The sequence below is a fragment of the Papio anubis genome, chromosome 20 (assembly GCF_008728515.1).
Source record: "Papio anubis isolate 15944 chromosome 20, Panubis1.0, whole genome shotgun sequence".
Taxonomy (NCBI): Eukaryota; Metazoa; Chordata; class Mammalia; order Primates; family Cercopithecidae; genus Papio; species Papio anubis.
The window spans coordinates 40679170-40699085 of record NC_044995.1 but is presented as its reverse complement, the minus strand read 5'-3'; the positions used below and the strand labels follow the sequence as shown (position 1 = coordinate 40699085).

At 52.5% G+C, this 19916-nt stretch overlaps 1 protein-coding gene across 10 annotated transcripts in view; it reads right to left on the bottom strand.

Moving 5' to 3' along the window:
- Nucleotides 1-320: 320 nt before the first annotated feature.
- Nucleotides 321-19916, bottom strand: part of KANK2 (KN motif and ankyrin repeat domains 2) — a 35696-nt gene continuing 16100 nt past the window's right edge. For 6 of the 10 annotated variants that reach the window (XM_009193503.2, XM_009193500.3, XM_009193502.3 and 3 more), the window contains 9 exons: nucleotides 16100-16291; nucleotides 15892-15994; nucleotides 13474-13713; nucleotides 12770-12857; nucleotides 10727-10946; nucleotides 9364-9506; nucleotides 6399-6599; nucleotides 6228-6317; nucleotides 321-2621 (listed from right to left, as the gene is read on the bottom strand). In XM_009193503.2, the coding sequence (XP_009191767.2) occupies nucleotides 2568-2621; nucleotides 6228-6317; nucleotides 6399-6599; nucleotides 9364-9506; nucleotides 10727-10946; nucleotides 12770-12857; nucleotides 13474-13713; nucleotides 15892-15994; nucleotides 16100-16291 (1331 nt within the window). In that variant the 3' untranslated portion in view covers nucleotides 321-2567. The remainder of the gene's footprint in view (nucleotides 2622-6227; nucleotides 6318-6398; nucleotides 6600-9363; nucleotides 9507-10726; nucleotides 10947-12769; nucleotides 12858-13473; nucleotides 13714-15891; nucleotides 15995-16099; nucleotides 16292-19916) is intronic. The other 4 variants (XM_003914913.3, XM_017952214.2, XM_031659893.1 and 1 more) reach the window with 1 other exon arrangement.

Sequence of the window (19916 nt, the reverse complement as noted above, 5' to 3'; positions counted from 1 at the left end):
GAGGCGGGTGGATCACCTGAGGTCAGGAGTTCGAGACTAGCCTGACCAACACGGTGAAACCCCGTCTCTACCCAAAATACAAAAATTAGCCGGGTGTGGTGGCGGGCGCCTGTAGTCCCAGCTACTCGGGATAATCGAGGCAGGAGAATTGCTTGAATCCAGGAGGCAGAGGTTGCATTGAGCCAAGATCGTGCCACTGCACTCCAGGCTGGGTGACAAGAAGCAAAACTCTGTCTCAAAAAAAAAAAAAAAAAAAAGGAAAGATTTCTATCTTAAAGCTTAAAAGGGAGCAGAGTGAAAAAAGAAAAGACACAGAATCATCAACATTATTGGTAGCTTTATTAAATTTGTTTACCTTCTAAAAAAACGATTACAAAAAAGAATACTTCAATTAAGTGTAATACTGGCTTTATGGACGTACCGTGATCAGAAAGTGAAATTAAAGCTCATGGATACGCGTGAGAAGAGAATGGGCACAGAGGCACGAGCCCGGTATCCCACGGAGAGAAGGAAGCGTAGAGAGACGCGTGGACCCACCTCAGGGGTCTCGCATTCCTGGGCCAAGAAGTTGCTTCTAAGAGTTTAAAATAAATGCACTGGCTGGCTCCAGGGATGGACACACAGGCACAGCACTCTTGTACCGCTTCTCAAAGCTGCCCAAAACTGCGTCCTTTCCCCTCAGACACCAGCAACTCATTGTTTCCAATCAGCTTTGGTTTTGTTTTCTCTGCAATTTACATGAAAATACCATCCATCCATCCATCTATCCATCCATCCATCCTTCCTTTCTTCCTTCCTGTCTCCTTTGACCAGCCAAGCCCTATTTTGTTTTACGTACATTCCCTTCACTAAAAATCAAAGCAAGCCAATCTACATCAAGCCAAGAAACCTACTTTTCTAAGGAGAGAAACCAGTGCTTTGCCTTCTTTAATGAACCTGCGAGCTCTCGGCGCTTTCTCTTGCTGAAATGTGGCTTTTAAAGCCTTGGGGGCTGAGCTCACTGGCCTCGAAAGGGCAGCGCACATATTTGGTTTGGAGCACACTCCTGATCACAAGGCACATTTTTAGAGGCTTGGAACCCTTCCCTTTCTGTTGCTCACCAAGGAAAAGGCACAAGAAAGAAAATGATGTGGAGATTCTTGGGGGACCAAAACAGGCCACGAAGGAAACTGTGAGCGTCTCTGGCAAGCTCTGTTTCCCGCAGGCTCTGTTCCAGGCAGCTCCGGAAAGCCTCTAGGTTGTTAAAAAGGCCAGCTGGCCCATGTTTGGTTTTCAGCAAAGCCCTGTCTCTTTAAGTTTGCGCCGGGAGGCCTGGGAACGGCCAACTTTTAATCGTGCACACATGGGGTTCTTGGGAGCTGGCCCTGCGTTTTGCCAACAAGCACATGCCCTGTTTTCTTTCCTTTGAGGAGAGAAATTCTGGAGTCCCAGGGAGGAACAGGACGGCCCTGTGACCATACTCCGGGGCCTGGCGGGGGGACACAGAAGTCACCCTGAGAGCCAGATTCTTTTCTTCGTCTCCAGGTCTGAAGGATTTTCTAGGAAAATTAACATTTGCCAAGACCTCCATGTGGGGAAGGGAGGGGTTTCTGGGTAATTTTTTTTTTTTTTTTCTGGAGACAGGGTCTCGCTGTGTCACCTAGGCTGAAGTGCAATGGCACAGCTCACTGCAGCCTCGACCTCCAGGGCTCAGCCTCCCAAGTAGCTGGGACTACAGGTGCGCACCACCACGCCTGGCTAATTTTCACATTTCTTGTAGAGATGGGTCTTGCTATGTTGCTATGGTCTTGAATGTCTAGGCTCAAGCTCTTGCCTTGCCCTCCCAAAGTGCTGGGAGTACAGATGTGAGTCACCACGCCTGGCTGGTAATTTCTCACTGTGAATTGGTTCCCTGTTAAGTCACAGAACTTGTCCTGAGTCCCTTCATTTGAATGAGGGTGAAAAGACTGAGTTTTCTGTCCTGGGTGACAAGGCCAGGATCTGTCTCATGAAACAACCGGAAGAAAATTCCCCTAACAAAGCCGTCTAGAGGGGGGCAGTGGGCATAACACTATTCTATATCAGACAATTAAATGTGAGGGATGAAGGGTGAACCCCAAACTGGTGCGTAATAACACTTAGGATTAAAATGAAAATATGCAAGTTCCAGTGACTTTCAAATCTGGCAACAAATCCTAAGATTCCCGCCCCCTCCTGCAACATGGATTCAAAAATACAATATTTTTTTTCCTCTCCCTCTTCCTCCATCCATAATTACCAGCTGATTGTTCTCAATGTTCTTCATAAAACCCACACCCCAGCATCAGCCCTGGCGCCAATGTATACAAGAATTTTGCTTCGGTCTGCGCTGTGGCCGCTTTGATCCGGGGAGCCAAGAAAACCCGCTTGGAGCTGGAGTCCTGTGGCCGTCGGGGCTCCCCCAGGGAAGCAGAGGGAAAGCTCGCTTGCCTTTCAGCCATGGGCCTTGGGGAGTGTGAGTGGGGTGGGCCAGGGAGGAATGGGAACAGGGAGGAAACGGGACAAGGGACGGTTTGCTCCGGGGCTGGTGGCCCCCGCCTCCCTCACAGCTACTCTTCTGCCGAGGATGATGTAGGGCTCTCGTCATCTGACATTGGGGCAAACTGAAACGAGAAGCAGAATTCTTTTTGTTCGGGATCCTTTCCAATCCCCCGAGGCGCCGACGTGGTGGCTGGCCTGGTAGATATGGTGGGTAAGCAAGAGGGAGGCATGGCCCCAGGCCCCAAGGAGGTGGCAATCTAGGGGCACCGCCTTGAAGAAACAAACTCATGATTGTGGTCGAAGATGTTCACCAGGGGTGAGGGATGCAAAGGAATGAGGGTGGACAGTGGCTGCTTAGGGAGGGTGAGGTCTCAGCTGACTGTGAATGGCATCAAGGGACCAGCAAGCAGGGAAGGGCATTCCAGGCAGTGGAAACAGCACATGCAAAGGCCCTGGGGTAAGTGCAGAGGGGTCGTGGCAATAAGGCCAGTGTGGCTGAAGGGGGAGAGAAACAGTCGTGGGGAAGGTGAGGGTGGTTGTGCAGGGCCTGGTGGACTTTGGAGAGGACTTTGGCTTTTTTTTTTCTTTTTCTTTTTCGAGACAGTTTTACTCTTGTTGCCTAGGCTGGAGTGCAATGGTGTGATCTTGGCTCACTGCAACCTCCACCTTCTGGGTTCAAGTGATTCTCCTGCTTCAGCCTCCTTAGTAGCTGGGATAGCTGGGATTATAGGCATGCGCCACCACGTCCGGCTAATTTTGTATTTTTCATAGAGACGGGGTTTCTCCACGTTGGTCAGGCTGGTCTTGAACTCCTGACCTCAGGTGATCCGCCTACCTCGGCCTCCCAAAGTGTTGGGATTACAGGCGTGAGACACTGTGCCTGGCCTAGATTTTTTTTGATTAAAGACAGGGTCTTGCTCTGTCACCAGGCTGGAGTGTAGTGGTCCAATCATAGCTCACAGCAGCCTTGACCACCTGGGCTCACGCAATCCTCCCGCCTTAGCCTTCCAAGTAGCTGGAACTATAGGCATGCACCACCACGTCCAGCTAATTTTTTTTTTTTTTTTTTTTGAGACGGAGTCTCGCTCTGTCACCCAGGCTGGAGTGCAGTGGCGTGATCTCAGCTCACTGTAACCTGCACCTCCCAGGTTCAAGCAATTCTCATGCCTCAGCCTCCTGAGTGGCTGGGATTACAGGCGCCCACCACCATGCCCAGCTAATTTTTGTATTTTTAGTAGAGATAGGGTTTCACCATGTTGGCCAGGCTGGTCTCGAACTCCTGACCTCAGGTGATCCGCCCGCCATGGCATCCCAAAGTGCTGGGATTACAGGCGTGAACCACTGAGTCTGGCCTGAATGCTCCTTAAACACATCAGGCACACCCCTGCCTCAGGGCCTTTGCACTGCCTGTTCCTGCTACCTGGAAGACCATATGATTCACTCCCTAACTTCTCCAAGTGTTGACTCAAATGTCATGTCTTCTCTGAGGGCCTCCAATAGCTTCCCCATCACTTGCCATCCCACGTCCCTTGGGTTTTTTTTTTGTTTTGAGACAGAGTTTTGCTCTTGTCACCCAATGGCATGATCTCTGGCTCACTGCACCCTCTGCCTCCCAGATTCAAGTGATTCTCCCACCTCAGCCTCCAGAATAGCTGGGATTAAAGGCATGTGCCACCACACCCAGCTAATATTTTGTACTTTTTTAGTAGAGATGGAGTTTCACCATGTTGGCCAGGCTGGTCTTGAACCCCTTACCTCAAATGATCCGCCCGCCTTGGCCTCCCAAAGTGCTGGGATTACAGGCATGAGCCACCATGCCCGGCCTCTTTTTTTTTTTTTTTTTCAGACAAGGTGGCACTCTGTCACCATATAGTGATGCAACCACAGCTCACTGCAGCCTTCACCTCCTGGGTTCAAGTGATCCTCCTGCCTCAGCCTCCCGAGTAGCTGGGAGTACAGGCATGCACCAACACACCCACTCATTTTTGTATTATTATTATTATTTTTTGAGACGGAGTCTCGCTCTGTCGCCCAGGCTGGAGTGCAGTGGCGCCATCTCGGCTCACTGCAAGCTCCACCTCCCGGGTTCACGCCATTCTCCTGCCTCAGCCTCCCGAGTAGCTGGGACTACAGGCACCCGCCACCATGCCCAGCTAACTTTTTTTTTGTATTTTTTAGTAGAGACGGGGTTTCACCGTGTTAGCCAGGATGGTCTCAATCTCCTGACCTTGTGATCCGCCCGCCTCAGCCTCCCAGAGTGCTGGGATTACAGGTGTGAGCCACCGCACCTGGCCTCATTTTTGTATTTTTGCGGAGACAGGGTCTTCCTATGTTGCCCAGGCTGGTCTCAAAACTCCTGGGGTCAAGCAGTCCTCCTGCCTCAGCCCCCCAAGATGCTGGGATTATAGACGTGAGCCACCACACCCAGCCTGATTGTATCTCTTACCAGAATGCCCACTCCACAAGGGTGGATACTGTTTTCTGTTTTGATCAGTGCTGTGACCACTGGGGACTACCCAGAACTGGGCCTAACACACAGCAGGCACTCAATAAATATTTTTCAAATGAGTGAATGATGACTAAGTTATGCATTTGGAACCAGACAGACCCAGGCGCGGATACTGCTGTGCCAACCATGGCCATGAAGCCTCTCTGTGACTAATTTCCTCACTGGGGCACTATGAAGGTTCAGCAAGCAGCTGACCATATCCTGACTTTATCCTTAGCATGGACCCCGTGCACAATCAGCTCTTCATAAACATCCGTCTCCTCTGGCCAGGCGCAGTGGCTGACCCCTGTAATCCCAGCGCTTTCGGAGGCTGAGGAGGAAGCATGGCTTGAGCCCAGGATTTCAAGACCAGCCTGGGCAACAGAGTGAGACCCAGCCTCCACAAAGAATAGAAAAAAAATGGCCGGGTGCGGTGGCTCACTCCTGTAATCCCAGCACTTTGGGAGGCAGAGGCGGGCAGATCACTTGAGCTCAGGAGTTCAAGACCAGCCTGGCCAACACAGTGAAATCCCATCTCTACTAAAAACACAAAAATTAGCTGGGCATGGTGGTGTGTACCTGTAATCCCAGCTACTCTGGAGGCTGAGGCAGGAGAGTTGCTCGAACCTGGGAGATACAGGTTGCAGTGAGCCAAGACTGCGCCACTGTACTTCAGCCTGGGTGATAGAGCAAGACTTTGTTTCAAACAAAACAAAACAACTCAGCCAGGTGTGGTGGTGAGCACCTGTAGTCCCAGCTACTCAGGAGGCTGAGGTGAAAGGATCACTTGAGCCCAGGAAGTGGAGGCTGCAATAAACTAAAATTGTGCCACTGCACTCCAGCCTGGGTGACAGAGTAAGACTCAGTCTCGAAACAAAAACAAGGCTGGGCGCAGTGGCTCATGCCTGTAATCCTAGCACTTTGGGAGGCTGAGGTGGGCAGATCACGAGGTCAGGAGTTCGAGACCAGCCTGATCAACATGGTGGAACCCCATCTCTACTAAAAATACAAAAATTAGCTGGGCGTGGTGGTGCACGCCTGTAATCCCAGCTACTCAGGAGGCTGAGGCAGCAGAATCGCTTGAAGCTGGGAGGCGGAGGTTGCAGTGAGCCCAGATCGTGCCACTGCGCTCCAGCCTGGGCGAGAGTGAGACTCCGTCTCAAAAACAAAAAGAAAAACAAATCTCTCTCCTCTCAGAGCCCCACCCACCCCACGCCTCCCCGGCCGGGTTGAGACTCACCGAGCATTTGATGTTCATGCGGGAATACAGCATGGACGCAATCTCACTCTGCCCTGCATCCAAGGCCACCATCAGAGCTGTGCTCCCATCCTGCAAAGTATCCGGTGCTATGAATGACGTCCCCACGCTGTGCTCCCGCCCTCCCCGGGGTGCACCTGGTTGGAGACTCACGCGATCTGTGAGTGAGATGTCACAGCTGGGTACGGCCAGCAGCAGCCCTGCAATCTCCTTGTGGCCGTGCTCACAGGCGCACATGAGGGCCGTGGAGCCATCATCATCTTGCACATTGATGTCTGCCTCACAGGCCAGCAGGGCTTTGACAACGTCCACCCGCCCGTGGCTGACTGCCAGCATCAGGGCCGTCTGTCCTGCCTGGGGAGGGCAAGGAACAGGATTATGGCTCATGCAGGCCCCAGAGCAGGACACCCCCTGCTCTAGAACCTGCTGTAGCTCCCACATACTCTGATGGTGAAATGTACCCTCAACTCGCTCCTCTCCCCCTGAATCTCAAACAACCCTCCCACCACCAGGGGAGTAATCAATCCATAGAGACAGAAAGCAGATGAGTGGTTGCCAGAGGCTGGGAGAAGTGGGGGCAGAGGAAATGAGGATGAATACAGGTTTCCTTTGGGGGTGAAGAGAACGTTCTGGAACTAGATGGAGGTGTTGGTTGCACAACAGGGTGAATGTATTTCACGCCAGTAGGGCTTTTGGTTTTCTTTTGCTTTATTTTAGAGACAGGGTCTTGCTCTGTTGCCCAGGTTGGCGTGCAGAGGCACGATTGCAGCTTGCTACAGCCTCGACCTCCCCAGGCTCAGGCAATCCTCCCACCTCAGCCTCCCGAGTAGCTGAGACTGTTGGCACACACCACAATGCCTGGCTAATTTTTGTATTTTTTGTATAGATAGGGTTTTGCCATGTTGCCCAGCCTAACTGTTCACTTTAAAAGGGTTAATTATTTTTTTTTTTGGAGACAGAGTCTCGCTCTTTCGCCAGGCTGGAGTGCGGTGGTGCAATCTCAGCTCACTGCAACCTCGGCCTCCTGGGTTCAAGCAACTCTCCTGCCTCAGCCTCCTGAGTAGCTGAGATGATAGGAGTATGCCACTACGCCCACCTAATTTTTGTATTTTTAGTAGAGATGGAGTTTCACCATGTTGGCCAGGATGGTCTCGATTTCTTCACCTCGTGATCCATCAGCCTCGGCCTCCCAAAGTGCCAGGATTACAGGCGTGAGCCACTGTGCCCAGCCTAAAAGGGTTAATTCTGGGCACTGTGGCTTACACCTGTAATCCTGGCACTTTGGGAGGCCGAGGTGGGAGGACTGCTTGACGCCAGGAGTTAGAGATCAGCCTGGGCAACAGAGCGAGACCACATCTCTAGCAAAAAAATAAATAAAATACAGCCTGGGCAACTTGGCGAAACCCCATCTCTTAAAAAAAAAAAAAAAAAAATTAGCCGGGCATGGTGCCACATGCATGCTTGTAGTCCCAGCTACTTGGTGGCCTGAGGTGGGAGGACTGTTTGATCATGAGAGGTCAAGGCTGCAGTGAGCTGTGATTGTACCACTGCACTCCAGCCTGGGTGACAAAGTGAGACCCTGTCTCAAAAAATAAAAAATAGAAATAAAATAAAATAAAAAGTTAGAAATAAAGGGTAAATCTTATGTTTTGTGAATTTCACCTTCTTTTCCTTTTTTTTTTAATAGAGAGGAGGTATGCGGGGGGGAGCGTCTCTAGGTTCCTCAGGCTGGTCTCGAACTCCTGACCTCAAGCAATTCTCCCGCTTTGTTTTCCCAAAGTGCTGGGGTTACAGGCATGAGCCACCTTGGTGAGCCTCACCTTAATTTTTTTTTTTTTTTTTTTTTTTTTGAGATGGAGTCTTGCTCTGTCACCCAGGCTGGAGTGCAGTGGCGCGACCTTGGCTCACTGTAACCTCTGCCTCCTGGTTCAAGCGATTCTCCTGCCTTGAGTAGCTGGGATTACAGGTGCATGCCACCACGCCCAGCTAATTTTTGTATTTTTTTTTTTTAGTAGAGATGGGGTTTCACCATGTTGGTCAGACTGGTCTCGAACTACTGACCTTGTGATCCGCCTATCTCGGCCTCCCAAAGCGCTGGGATTACAGGCGTAAGCCACCGCGCCTGTTTTTTGAGACAGAGCCTCACTCTGTAGCCCAGGCTAGAGTACAGTGGTGCGATCTCAGCTTACTGCAACTTCCACTTCCCAGGTTCAAGCAATTCTCCTGCCTCAGCCTCCCGAGTGGCTGGGATTACACGCACGTGCCACCATGCCCAGCTAATTGTTTTATATTTTAATAAAGACAGGGTTTCACCATGTTGGTCAGGCTGGTCTCGAACTCCTAACCTCAGGTGATCCACCCACCTTGGCCTCCCACAGTGCTGGGATTACAGGCATGAGCCATGGCGCCAGGCCTTAATTTTTGAAAATGAAGCCACTAAAAAAGTCTCTTGGGAATTAAAACAAAATTAAATCAATAAAGGTAAAGCAGAGTTATGCCTGTTATGGCCTGTCACAGCTCCCTGTTTTGTTCCTTTGCTATCTTCAGGCTATTGGCAATCCCTCTCCTCACTGTCCCCAGTGGGTCCTGGCTTCCCTGCTCTTTTGCCCACACACCTGTCCATAAGCCCCAGTCACCTGCACAGTACCTGTTTCTGCTTCCCAACACACAGCCAAAGAGTGCGCTCAGACCAGGAATCAGGCCATGCCACTTCTGCGTAAACTCCCCTGGTGGTTTCCTGCAGCCCTGAGTCCAAACTGGCTCAACTCCCGGTGCTCCCTGAAATGCTTATGGCTTGAAGCACGGGCTAGTTAGTGAGCTTCAGGAGACCATGCCTGCTTGTTCACTGTTTGAATCCCCAGTGTCCAGCCCAGGGAACCCAGCTGCTGCTCAATGAACTGTCCAGCAGGATGTGGGACGGGGTCATATTAAGAAAGGGAAGGACCCCCATATCCTCCACTCCTTCCAGTTTCCACAAGAAGGTCCTGTGTCAGAGACAGCCTGGCCATGAAGAGCAGGGCTCTGGTGCTAGACCACCTGGGTTTGGGCCTGTCACTCAGCCGAGATGTCATAAAGTAAGAAGAACAGCCTGGTTCTGCAGCAGCAGGGGGTCCCATACCTGGCTGGCTTTGGCATTGACGTCACCGAGCCGGAAGAGCTGAAGGACAGTCTCGATGTCGTCCTGGGTCTTCAGGGTGGCCAGAGCGGTGAGCATAATAGGGCTGTAGCCAGCACGGTTCTGTTTGTCCACCTTGCAGACACCTAAGAGGGGTGGTGTGAACCCTCAGACCAGGCATCTCTGCTAGTGGACTGCCCCAAGCAACGTGGGTATCATGTCTCCTCCATCAGTCTAGGCATGCCCTAATCCCTCCCTTTTCTCAGAGGACCCCACTCTACCCCAGAGGCCTCCATCTCCATTGGGTCACCCCATTACACCACGGGTTCCTAAAGTTGGAGACGGTCCCTCCTCCATCAGATTTGGGGCCCCGATGCTGGCATCTATATTTAGGGCTGAGACTAGGAACTGGGTCTCCCCCGTTAATTTTGGAACAGCCATTTACCCTCAGACTGGCCCATGTCTCCCCCATCAGATTGTGGGCCCTGAGTCCTTCATCAGCCTGGGAGGCTGTCTCCCCCAATCGAAGAGGGAAGGGCAAGTTTCTTCCTGCCAAACTGAGGGCCACATCTTCTTTCTAAGCCCGAGACTTGAGGACGCATCCTTCTCTTAGACCAGGGCTCCAGAGATGTCGCCTCCATCATGCAGGCGTGTTTGGGGATGCTGGAGGGCCACATGTTTTCCCTAATATCATTTCTGCCTTTTCGATAATGCTGGCTAAAGGTAGGGCCCGTGCCTCCCCCACCAGACTGGGAAGGCAGTGTCTCCTCCATCAGACTGGGAGGACAGCATCTCCCGCATAAGACCAGGAGGGTGGAGTCTCTGCTATCAGACTAGGAGAGTTATGTCTCCCTCGTTAGACTGGGAAGGTGGTGTCTCACTCATTAGACTAGGAGGGCAGTGTCTCCACTATTAGACTGGGAAGGCAGCCTCTCCTCTATCAGACTGGGAGGGCCACATTCCCCCCACAATGAGCTGGGAAGGTGTCTCCTCCATTAAACTAGGCAGGTGGTGTCTCCTCCATCAGCCTGGGAGGGTGGCGTCCCCCCCATCAGACTGGAAGGGTGGCATCTCCTCCATCAGACTGGCAAGGCAGCATCTCCTCCATCAGACTGGGAGTGCCATATACCCCCACCATTGAACTGGGAAGGCGCTGCCTCCTCTATCAAACTGGAAGGCTGGTGTCCCTCCACATCTGAGTGGAAGGTGGACTGGGAGAGAGGCGTTCCCTCTATTATACTGAGGAGGCCGCGACTCCTCCATCATCTTCCCCACCAGACGGGGAGGGCAGCGTCTTCCCTATCAGACTGGGCATGGCGGACAGCCAGCTGCTTTAGAGTCGCCTTGTCCTCCCCGCTGGGCTCACCGCTGTCGAGCAGCTGCTGCACCACAGGGAAGTTGGCATGAGACACGGAGTAGTGCAGCGCCGTGTTGCCGTTGCTGTCGGCGATGTTGACCACGTAGTCCAGCAGCCGCGCAGACATGGCCCGGAACGTGACCAGGTGCCGCCGCACCAGCTCGGCGTGTGCATCGCTGCGGCAGGCCAGGCGCAGCCACTCCTGCAGCACTGTGGTGTAGGCCACTTTCTGTAGGTAAGTCAGGTGGGAGAGGACATGAGGGCGGGGGAGGCCCACTGGGACACCCCCAACCCCAGACGGGCCCCCCTGAAGCAAAGCGTGGTGCCCTTGTCCTGGAAAAGGATCTCAAGGGAAGTGCAAGGGCTCCCAGAGGGAAGTATAGACATCTCTGTCCCAATAAGATTCTTGGAGTGGGGTGTGGACTTTGCAATCCCCAACATGTTCCCCGAGGAAGGTGTGAGCACCTCCAGCCTGGATATAATTACTCTGTCGCTCTCTCTCTCTTTTTATTTTTTGTGAGACAGAGTCTCGTTCTGTTGCCTAGGCTGGAGTGCAGTGACATGATCAGGACTTACCGCAGCCTCAACCTCCTAGGCTCAAGCCATCCTCTCGTCTCAGCCTCCCAAGTACCTGGGACCACAGACATGCACCACTATGCCGGCTAATTTTTTTTTTTTTTTTTTTTTTTTTTTTTTTTTTTTTTTGAGGCGGTCACCGGCTCTGTCGCCCAGGCTGGAGTGCGGTGGCCAGATCCCAGCTCACTGGCTCCTGCCTCCCGGGTTCACGCCATTCTCCTGCCTCCAGCCTCCTGAGCAGCTGGGATATGAAGCCCGCCACCACACCCGACTAGTTTTTTGTATTTTTTTTTTTTTTTTTTTGAGACTGAGTCTGGCTCTGCAATAAGCCCAGGCGCCTGATGCTTGGTGGCGGATCTCAAAGCTCACTGCAAGCTCCGCCTCCACGGGTTACATGTTCTGCCTCAGCCTCCCGAGTAGCTGGGACCACAGGCGCCCGCCCACTTCGCCGGCTAGTTTTTTGTATTTTTTAGTAAAGGCAGGGGTTTCACCTTGTTAGCCAGGATGGTCTCGATCCTGACCTGCGTGATCCACGCCAGATCTCGGCCTCTAAAGTGCTGGGATTACAGGCTTGAGCACAGCGCCCGGCCGTTTTTGTATTTTTAGTAGAGACGGGGTTTCACCCGGGTTATGAGGATGGTCGATCTCCTGACCTCGTGATCCGCCCGTGCGACTCAAAGTGCTGGGATTACAGGCGAGCCACGCTTGCCAGCCTGCCCGGCTAATTTTCAAAGAATTTGTAGAGGCTGAGTGCAGTGGTTCACGCCTGTAATTCCAGCACTTTGGGAGGCTAAGGCAGGCGGATCACTTGAGGTCATGAGTTCGAGACCATCCTGCCCAACATGGTGAAACCCCGTCTCTACTCAAAATATGAGAAAATTAACCAGACGTGGTGGCACGCTCCTGTAGTCCCAGCTACTTGGGAGGCTGAGGCAGGAGAATTGCTTGAACCTGGGAGGCGGAGGTTGCAGTGAGCCGAGATTACACCACTGCACTCCAGCCTGGGTGACAGAGCAAGACTCCATCTCAAATAAATAAATAAATAATAAAATAAAAAAAAAGAATTTGTTTATAGAAATGGGGTCTCACTATGTTGCCCAGGCTGGTCTTGAACTCCTGGCCTCAAGTGATCCTCCTGCCTTGGCCTCCCAAAGTAACAGGATGACAGGCATGAGCCACCACGCCCGGCCCTGGTTATAATCTCCAAAGTCAAGTGTAGGTGCCCCAATAGGGAAATCTGGATGCCCCGCCCCTGAAGCCCCCAGGAAGAACAGCAACCTAAGGCCAGGCCTGGCCAGTGAGCGTTCGTCCTCCCCATCTCCCTCGCCTCTCTCTGAGGCCCATTACTTGAGCACCACCCACCCCCAAGCTCTGGGCTTGGGTCTCAGGGTCCCCACTAGGCAGAAGCAGGAAGTCACTGAGGATGAGAAGAGGCCACGGGTGGGGTGGAGGTAGGAGTGCGCGTGGGGATCGTACCAGCTCCCGCTCCGTGAGGGCGTTGGGATTGTCCAGATACTTTTCCAGGGCCAAGCAGGCTGAGATGAGGTCAGGGCTTAGCTCCATCCTGCCAGGAACAGACAAAGCAGGGGACTAAGTAAGCCCCCAGCCCCCTGCATTCTCCCCCAAAATCCTCACATCCCGCTGTGGTGCCTGGGAAGGGACTTGACATTCTGCACCACGTCACTCACACTAGGGTCACCGGAATGGTGGCATCTCAGACCCTCCTTCCCCCAGGACACACATTTACATTGCACCCCAAGGGGCAGATGTGGGGAACATGCAGACCCCCAAGGGAGAGTGGACACCAAGCCAAAGTTGATTCCAAATGCCCACTGGCAGACGGAAAATATTTCCCAAGGGCAAATTTTTTCACCAGGGGAATGAAAAAGACATAAATAGAACAGGCAGGTAGAGGAAACGTCCCAAAGTAGGTAGGTGACTTCAGGATAAACTTTGGCTGGCCCCCCCAAATCCTAACCCCGGCAGCCCAAAATACTTCCACCAGGCCCTTTAGCAAAGCCTCCAGAACTTCAGATGCCCAGAAGGGGCAAGTGCTTGTTTGCTAATTCAGACTAAAGTATGCATGACTGATAGGAAGGTCCTTCGAAGGGCTTGAATGGTGGGGTGTGAGGCAGAGGTCATCAGGCCCTGCCTGAATCCCTCCCACCCAGAAAACGGACCTGATCTCCTCCTCCGTGTTTGATCCTGATGCCCCCTCAGCAGTGGGTATGTGCTGAGATTCTCGAGATAGCTGGCATTCCTGCCGGCTAGTCTTGGCCACGGCCGTCCCAGCAGGCCTGAGCTGGGGGGCTTCAGCCACACTCGGAACCCTCTCCCTTGGCTCTGGGGCCTCGTTCTCTGTGCTGTCGTTGTCTGAGATGTTCTCTGCCGTGCTGGAGTCCTCCGATGATGACTCATACCTGGGGAGGTACAAGCGGGGCAGGGGAGACGCTGCAGACGGGATGAGAAATGGTGGGAAAGGAAGGCAGGAATCCGGTGACCTGACCTCTGTGGGCCTCAGCTTCCCCATCTGTTCAATGGCAGTGTTGACATTCCGGGGCTATGCCATGTGGTTTACAGCAACTGGTATACAGTAAGCGCTCAATAAACATTAGCAGTGATTGTGATCATGCTTGGGGGGAGAGGCACTGCTTTTCACCTGCTGCCCTTTGACACTTCTAGCATACCCACCCTCTTTTTTTTTTTGAGACAGAGTCCTGCTCTGTTGCCCAGGCTGGAGTGCAGTGGCGCTCACTGCAACCTCCACCTCCTGGGTTCAAGCAATTCTCCTGCCTCAGCCTCCCGGGTAGCTGGGATTACAGGCGCCTGCCATCACGCATGGCTAATTTTTGTATTTTTAGTAGAGACAGAGTTTCACTATTTGGCCAGCCTGGTCTCGAACTCCTGAATGCAAATGATCTGCCCACCTCGGCCTCCCAAAGTGTTGGGATTACAGGTGTGAGCCACTGCACCCAGCCATATCTCCAGCCTTTTTAAGATAGGGTCTGACTTTTGCCCAGGCTGGACTGTAGTGGTGTGATCTTGGCTCACTGAAACCTCTGCCTCCTGGGTTCAAGTGATTCTTCTGCCTGAGCCTCCCAAATAGCTGGGACTACAGGTTCGCACCACTGTGCTCAGCTAATTTCTGTATTCTTTTAGTAGAGACAGGGTTTCGCCATGTTGGCCAGGCTGATTGCGAACTCCTGAGCTCAGGCGATCCGCCTGCCTTAGCATCCCAAAAGCTGGGATTAAAGGTGTGAGCCGTTGCGCACAGCCGCCTCTAGCCTCTTTTTTTTTTTTTTTTTTTTTTTTGGTAGTCTTGCTCTATCACGCAAGGTTGGAGTGCAGTGGCGGATCTCAGCTCACTGCAAGCTCCCTCCTCTCGGGTTCACGCCCTACTCCTGCCTCCAGCCTCCCGAGTAGCTGGGGCTGCAGGCACCCGCCACGCCGCCCGGCTAGTTTTTGTATTTTTATTAGAGGCGGGGTTTCACCGTGTTAGCCATAGGATGGTCTGCGATCTCCTGACCTCATGATCCAGCCCGTCTGAGCTCCCAAAGTTGCTGGGATTACAGGCTTGAGCCACCGCACCCAGCCTAGCCTCTTTTTTTTTGAGATGGAGTGTCGCTCTGTCACCCAGGCTGGAGTGCAATGGTGCAATCTCGGTTCACTGCAACCTCTGTCTCCTGGGTTCAAGCGATTCTCCTGCCTCAGCCTCCCAAGTAGCTGAGACTATAGGCACCCACCACACCCAACTATTTTTTGTATTTTTAACAGAGATGGAATTTCACCATGTTGGCTAGGCTGGTCTCAAACTCCTGAACTCAAGTGATCTACACGCCTCAGCCTCCCAAAGTGCTGGGAGGACAGATGTGAGCCACTGTGCCTGGCCACTTCTAACCCTATTAAACACAGGTGATTCAGACCTCCTGTTCCACTGCAAATAGGGCTCTCTCGTGTTTCTTGCTGGCTCTGGACAAAACCTAATCAAGCTTCTAGGCTCGGCATTCAAGGCCCCAAACCAACCATCACTCCCTGCGCCTCCCACTTCTCATGTCACTCTGCTTTCCCGCCTCTGAGCCTTTACCCACGCTATGCCCCTGCCAGGAGAGCCCTCCTCGTGCCCTCTCTCTTCGCCTTGCTAGCTCCTACTTCTCCCGCAGCACCTGCATCTCCTCCTTCTGGGACTCCCCTAGGGCCACCTGTGTCTTTCCTGAGGCCCGGTACCACCTGAGTGTTCCCCATCATGGCTCCAACCACATGGCTCCAACCACCCATCGGTGCCCAGCTGCCCACTGGACCAGGAGCTCTATTAGGGCAGGAAACGGAGTCCGGCACCTTCTGTGGGGTAGAGCTGTGCAGTGGTTACACCTTGAGTTCTTGAGCCAGGGCACCTGGGGCTGACTCCTGGGTCACTGAGTGAGCTCCAGCAACGCGCTCAGCCTCCCCGTGCCTCAGTTTCCTCATCTCTGTATTGTGGTTTGATTAAACAAATTAACCAAAGCAAGGGGCTTGGAATGAGGAAATTAGGAGGCTCTCGTGCATGGATGAATGGAGGAGGGGCAGGAAGTGTGGGGGGAGTGGGGGTCTTCTCCTCTCACCCGCCGTTGACCCCCACAAACTGGAGGCTCCTCCGGTGGGCCGTGGGGTCTGCAACCTCCTCTTTCCGTTTCATGATAGATCGCACGCCTGCTGGGGGCCCGCCTGGAGGGGAGAACAGAGGAGGTGTTGTGAGAATCCTTCAGGGCCAGACTCCAAGCTGGTGCCATCTGGGTGCCCCATCCCTCTTGGCAGCCACCCACCACTTACCGGCGCCCCCGGCCTCCTCGGTCTCTCGGGAGGCTGCTTGCCCGGTGGGCTCCCTGTGGGTGGTGTCCCGGGCAGGCTCTCGGGCTGTGGTCTTCTCAGGCTGTGTAAGGAAGGCTACTTTGGACCCCGGGGGTGACGAGGACGATTCGGCAGTAACTTGTGGGAGGCCTGGAGGGACAGGAAATGGGGTGTCTGCTCTTGGTCATAAAAGCCAAACCACCACAGCCTGATAGCTCCTGCCCTGCGGGTCATACACCCTGGGCCAGGAGCTGTAACAGGGCTGATTTTTGTTTTACCACAGCCAGTCTTCCTTACCCTCGAAGGGAAGTCGGATTATTACAGATGAGGAAACTGAGGCGCAGAGCTGCCAAGATCACCCCTTGAGCAGGTGGCAGAATGCAGTTCCAACCTGTTTGGTGCCTGCCCAGCAGTTAGTCAGGGACAAGTGACAACCCTGTGGTCCTATATTCCTGGCTCGAGCCTGAGTGATCTCTAAAAATAAGGTTCGGCCAGGCACAGTGGCTCACGCCTGTAATCCCAGTACTTTGGGAGGCCGAGGCGGGCGGATCACCTGAGATCAGAAGTTCGAGACCAGCCTGGCTAACATGGTGAAACCCTGTCTCTACTTTAGTCGGGCATGGTGGTGCACACCTGTCATTCTAGCTACTCAGGAGGCTGAAGCAGGAGAATTGCTTGAACCTGGGAGGCGGAGGTTGCAGTGAGCAGAGATCATGCCATTGCACTCCAGCCTGGGCAACAGAGCAAGATTCTGCCTCTTAAAAAAATAAATAAATAAAAATAAATCAGATAAAAACACGTCTTCGCTGCCGGGCACAGTGGCTGATGCCTGTAATCCCAGCACTCTGGGAGGCTGAGGCGGGCAGATCATGAGGTCAGGAGTTCAAGACCAGCCTGGCCAACATGGTGAAACCCTATCTCTACTAAAAATACAAAAATTAGCTGGGCGTGGTGGGGTGGGGATGACTGTAATCCCAGCTACTAGGGAGGCTGAGGCAGGAGAATTGCTTGAACCAGGGAGGCAGAGGTGGGGATGACTGTAATCCCAGCTACTAGGGAGGCTGAGGCAGGAGAATTGCTTGAACCAGGGAGGCAGAGGTTGCAGTGAGCCGAGATCACACCACTGCACTCCAGCCTGGGTGACAGAGTGAGACTCCATCTTGAAAAAAAAAAACACATCCTGACTAAAAAAACGAAACAAAACAAAAGACAACAAAACAAAACACCCACCCAGGTTGGTCTGAGAACAAAGGTGACTTCCTGGACGCTGAGGTCCTGGACTGCCAGTCACGGCGTGGAATAAAAGTTGTTTCCTTTTCGTGTAGCCACCAATGTCTTGGAATCCACTCAGGTCCCACCAGGCTGCTTTTTAAGACCGGGTTTCACTCCCTTCACCCAAGCTTGAATGCAGTGATGCGATCTTGGCTCACTGTAACCTGTGCCTCCGGAGTTCAAGTGATTCTCCTGCCTCAGCCCCCGAGTGGCAGGCAGTAAAGGCACATGCCACTGTGTCCGGCTAATTTTCTGTAATTTTTGTAGAGATGGGGTTTCACTATGTTGCCCAGGCTGGTCTTGAACTCCTGAGCTCAAGTGATCTGCCTTCCAAAGTGCTGGGATTACAGGCTGAGCAGCACCGCCCAGCCCATGCGTGCCTTCTGTGTCAGCATTTCCTCGGGGCTTCCCCTTCCTGTCCCCCGGGGTGCCAACTCTGAAGACCAATTAATTTGAATTCCCTTTAATGGATAAAAAGGTTGTTGGTTATTTTTTTTTTTTCTTTGTGACAGGGTCTTGTTATATTATCCAGGCTGCTCCTGAACTCCAGAGCTCAAGGAATCCTCCCACCTCAGCCTCTCGCATAGCTGGGATTATAAGCGTGAGCCACTATGCCCAGCCTTAAATTTGTTTTGCCATATACAGTGACTTCATGAGGCCCACAGGCAACATTCAACTTTAGTACAGAACGGTGACCAAATGCTGGACGCAGGCAAAGAGTAACATAGACAGGGCTGGTTGCATGAGACACTCGGTCATCAGCACGGCCAACAGCATCCCCAGACCAGGGTGTGGCCAGCTCAGACCACAGAAAACATAAAAACCATGCCAGAGCCAGGGCTTGAACTCATGAGTGGGGAACTGAGCGAGAGGAAACGCCAGTTGCTATGTCAGTCTCTTGATTTTTCTTTTTAAACTTGGCAATAAATTCACATGAAATAAACAAACATACTGCGTGGCCAGGAGACGGATTCACAATGTCAATCTCTGCCCAAAGTGCAGGGCGCCTAACTTGAAATCCTGGGAGAGGCCGGGCGCGGTAGCTCACGCTTCTAATCCCAGCACTTTGGGAGGCTGAGGTGGGTGGATCACTTGAAGTCAGGAGTTGAGACCAGCGTGGCCAACATGGCAAAACCCCATCTCTACTAAAAATACAAAAATTAGCCGGGCATGGTGGTGCACATTTGTAATCCCAGCTACTTGGGAGGCCGAGGCAGGAGAATCGCTTGAACCTGGGAGGCGGAGGTTGCAGTGAGCAGAGATCATGCCACTGTACTCCAGCCTGGGGGATAGAGCGGGACTCTGTCTCCAAAAAAAAAAAAAATCCTGGGAGAGCCAAAAAATGAGGTGGAGCAATGTTATGCTAAGTGAAAGAAGCCAGATGCAAAAGGGACAAAAACATTGCATGATTCCATTCACAGGAGGTCCCTAGAGTTGCCAAGATTAATTATTATTATTATTATTAGATACAGTCTTGCTCCATCGTCCAGGCTGGACTGCAGTGGCGCAATCTCGGCTCATCGCGACCTCTGCCTCCCGGGTTCAAGTGATTCTCCTGCCTCAGCCTCCTGAATAGTTGGGACTACAGGTGCCCACCACCATGCCTGGCTGATTTTTGTGTTTTTACTAGAGACAATGCTTCACCAAGTTGGCCAGGGTGATCTCGAACTCCTGACCTCAAGTGATCCATCTGCCTCAGACTCCAAAAGTGCTGGGGTTACAGGTGTGAACCACTGCGCCCGGCCCTAGAGTTGTCAGATTTAAACAGACAGAAAATAGAACGGTGGGTGCCAGGGGCTGGGGGAAGGAGAATGGGAGTGAGTGTTTAATGGGGACAGAGTTTCAGTTTGGAAAGATAAGAAAGTTCTAAAGATAGATGGTGGTGATGGTTGTGCAATAGTGTGAATGGGCTGGACATGGTGGTTCACACCTATAATCCCAGGACTTTGGGAGGCTGAGGGGGGAGGATCACTTGAGCCCAGGAGTGTGAGACCAGTTTGGGCAACATAGGGAGATCCCATCCCTAACAAACACAAGAAAAAACACACACAAACAAACGATGCAAATGTACTTAATGCCATTGAATTATATACTCAAAAATGGATAAGATGGTTAAATTTTTTTTTTTTGGACGGAGTCTTGCTTTGTCGTCCAGGTTGGAGTGCAGTGATGCAATCTCGACTCACTGCAACCTCTGCCTCCCGGATTCAAGCAATTCTTCTTGAGTAGCTGGGATTACAGGCGTGTGCCACCACGCCCAGCTAATTTGTATTTTTAGTAGAGACGGGGTTTCACCATGTTGGCCAGGTTGGTCTCGAACTCCTGACCTTAAATGATCCGCCCGCCTCAGCCTCCCAAAGTGCTGGGATTACAGGCGTCAGCCACCATGCCTGGCCAGATGGTAAATTTTATGTTTTATCTATGTTACCACAATATTTTAAATGGTGAAAAAATTTTGAGAGGCTGAGGCAGGAGGATCGCTTGAGGCCAGGAGTTTAAGACCAGCCTGGGCAAGAGAGCAAGACTC